The 2,178-nt window shown below is 45.1% G+C and overlaps 1 protein-coding gene across 1 annotated transcript; it reads left to right on the top strand.

Annotated features, from left to right (window-relative positions):
* The first annotated feature begins 241 nt into the window (after positions 1–241).
* TAS2R1 (taste 2 receptor member 1) lies at positions 242–1,138 on the top strand. Its single transcript, XM_042908332.1, has one exon. It carries the CDS (start codon positions 242–244, stop codon positions 1,136–1,138), a length of 897 nt encoding a protein of 298 aa, XP_042764266.1.
* Positions 1,139–2,178: the final 1,040 nt, after the last annotated feature.

Genomic DNA, 2,178 nt, shown 5'->3' on the forward strand with positions numbered 1-2,178 from the left:
CAAGAAGCAAATTATTGCTGGAGTATCTCTTTCTTATTTGACTGGCTCGGAACCAAATTGAGAAAACGGTGATATAAACAAACGTATGCCACCTTCCTGTCCCATTGCTTTTTTTGTCAGTCATGTTCCCCAAAGGGTTTCTAGCCTAGTTGAAGAAAAATAGAAAACTAGAATAATCTACACTGTCCAAAAATCTATAAATACATCAGTTTTTAAAGTAACCGATTTTTTTCTTCTCAGAATGCTAGACTTTTACCTCATTATCCATTTTCTTCTTCCAGTGATACAATGTCTCATCGGAGTTTTTGCAAATGGCATCATTGTGATTGTGAATGGCATTGAGTTGATCAAGCAGAGAAAGATGATTCCGTTGGATCTCCTTCTTTCCTGCCTGGCAATTTCCAGGATTTGTCTGCAGTCATTTATCTTCTACATTAATCTGGTTACTCTCTCCTTGATCGACTTCCTTCCACTTGTTAAGAATTTTGCGGTATTCATGTTTGTAAATGAAATGGGACTTTGGCTGGCCACATGGCTCGGCGTTTTCTACTGCGCCAAGATCTCCCCCATCGCTCACCCACTCTTCTTCTGGTTGAAGATGAGGATATCCAAGTTGGTGCCATGGCTGATCATCGGGTCTCTGCTTTTTGCCTCCGTCCCTTTGGTTTTCTACAGCAAGCATACGTGGGTTCTTTCCCAAGAAGGCTTGTTGAGACTTTTCTCCCCAAATGCAACAACTCAAATCAAAGAAACATCTGATTTACAGATTGTCTTTCTTGCTAGGTTTTCACCGCCGTTCGTTATCTTCCTCATTTCTACTCTGCTCCTGGTGTTTTCTCTGGGGAGACATACCTGGCAGATGAGAAACACAGCGACGGGCACCAGGGACGGTAGCACAGGTGTCCATGTGAGTGCGCTTCTGTCCATTCTGTCCTTCTTGGTCCTCTATCTCTCCCACTACATGACGGCTGCTTTGCTCTCTTCTCACATTTTTGAGCTCAGAAGCTTCATGTTTCTGTTCTGTATCTTGGTGTTTGGGTCCTACCCTTCGGGACACTCTATTATCTTAATTTCGGGAAATCCTAAACTGAAACAAAACGCGAAGAAGTTCCTCCTCCATGGGCAGTGCTGCCAGTGAGAGAGAACTTTGGTCCATTCGGAGAACTGGCAGTTCCACGAGCTGACGATGCCTGCCATACCTTCTTGAGTCAAACAAAGCAGTCTGCTCACAATTACACAAAGCTTGGACTGTTTGTCTAACCTGAGGCATTTTTATGGCTTTGCCCCTTTTTCAAAGGGTTATATTGATTTTCAGAGCCCAACGCACACTGGCGGATCGCATCAATGTCAATACCCTCATTGTGATACTGTACTATCAGGGTGCAAGATGTTACCTGATTGGGAAAGACTGGGTAAGTGGTAAGGGGATCGATCTGTATTATTTCTCACAGCTGCACGTGAATCAGCAATTTTCTCAAAAAGTTTAGACAAAAAGAAAAGGACTTTTGAACTCGTGATGTCAGAAGGGTGTGTGAATGCCGTGGGGTCCCCGTGCGCCCGATGCCTCATCTAGATGATGGATCTTGAAAGGACTGGTTGCTCCTTTTGGGTCTAACTTGCAGATTATTTTTGCTCTGTTTGTTAGAGTCGTCCGATCTGAGAGAGAGCTGAGGACAGGCTGGCCTTCTCTGTCCTGGTAAGCTTGCTCACCGATGCCACACTGCTGAGATGCTAGACGCCATGTTGACATGTCCCATCAACTGCCCAAAAGAGCAGGCAGATGGAGGAGGAAAGAGGAACCCAGGCCTGAATTTTCCATTTCCCCTAACCAGGCCCACAGACCAGAAAATAGTTTGAAAAGCTGTTTCATCTTGCATTTGTGCGCTCGGCTTTGGGACCTTTTCAACCGATGGTACCAAATTAGAACTCCTACCACATCGCATGTCTTCCCAATGAAGCAACACCAGTAGGTGGGTGGACTGGGGGCTTCTCCGTCCGCCTCACGTCACAGATGCATTTGCTATGTGACTGATGGTTTTTAGATGCTCAGATGTATAGGTATTTCTAAAACAGCTTCGGAACCCTTTTGCTTCCTGTGAAATGAAAGACGTTCCCCAGTTTGGCTAGAGCTTGTAGCTCATGTGTGATGATGGAAAGCCTGTTGAGGTGTGGGTTGGC

Source organism: Panthera leo, chromosome A1 (assembly GCF_018350215.1).
Source record: "Panthera leo isolate Ple1 chromosome A1, P.leo_Ple1_pat1.1, whole genome shotgun sequence".
In the NCBI taxonomy this organism is placed as follows: domain Eukaryota; kingdom Metazoa; phylum Chordata; class Mammalia; order Carnivora; family Felidae; genus Panthera; species Panthera leo.

Excerpts from the sequence above, each read along its gene's own strand:
- TAS2R1 (XM_042908332.1), top strand. The coding sequence starts at position 242 with ATGCTAGACTTTTACCTCATTATCCATTTTCTTCTTCCAGTGATACAA.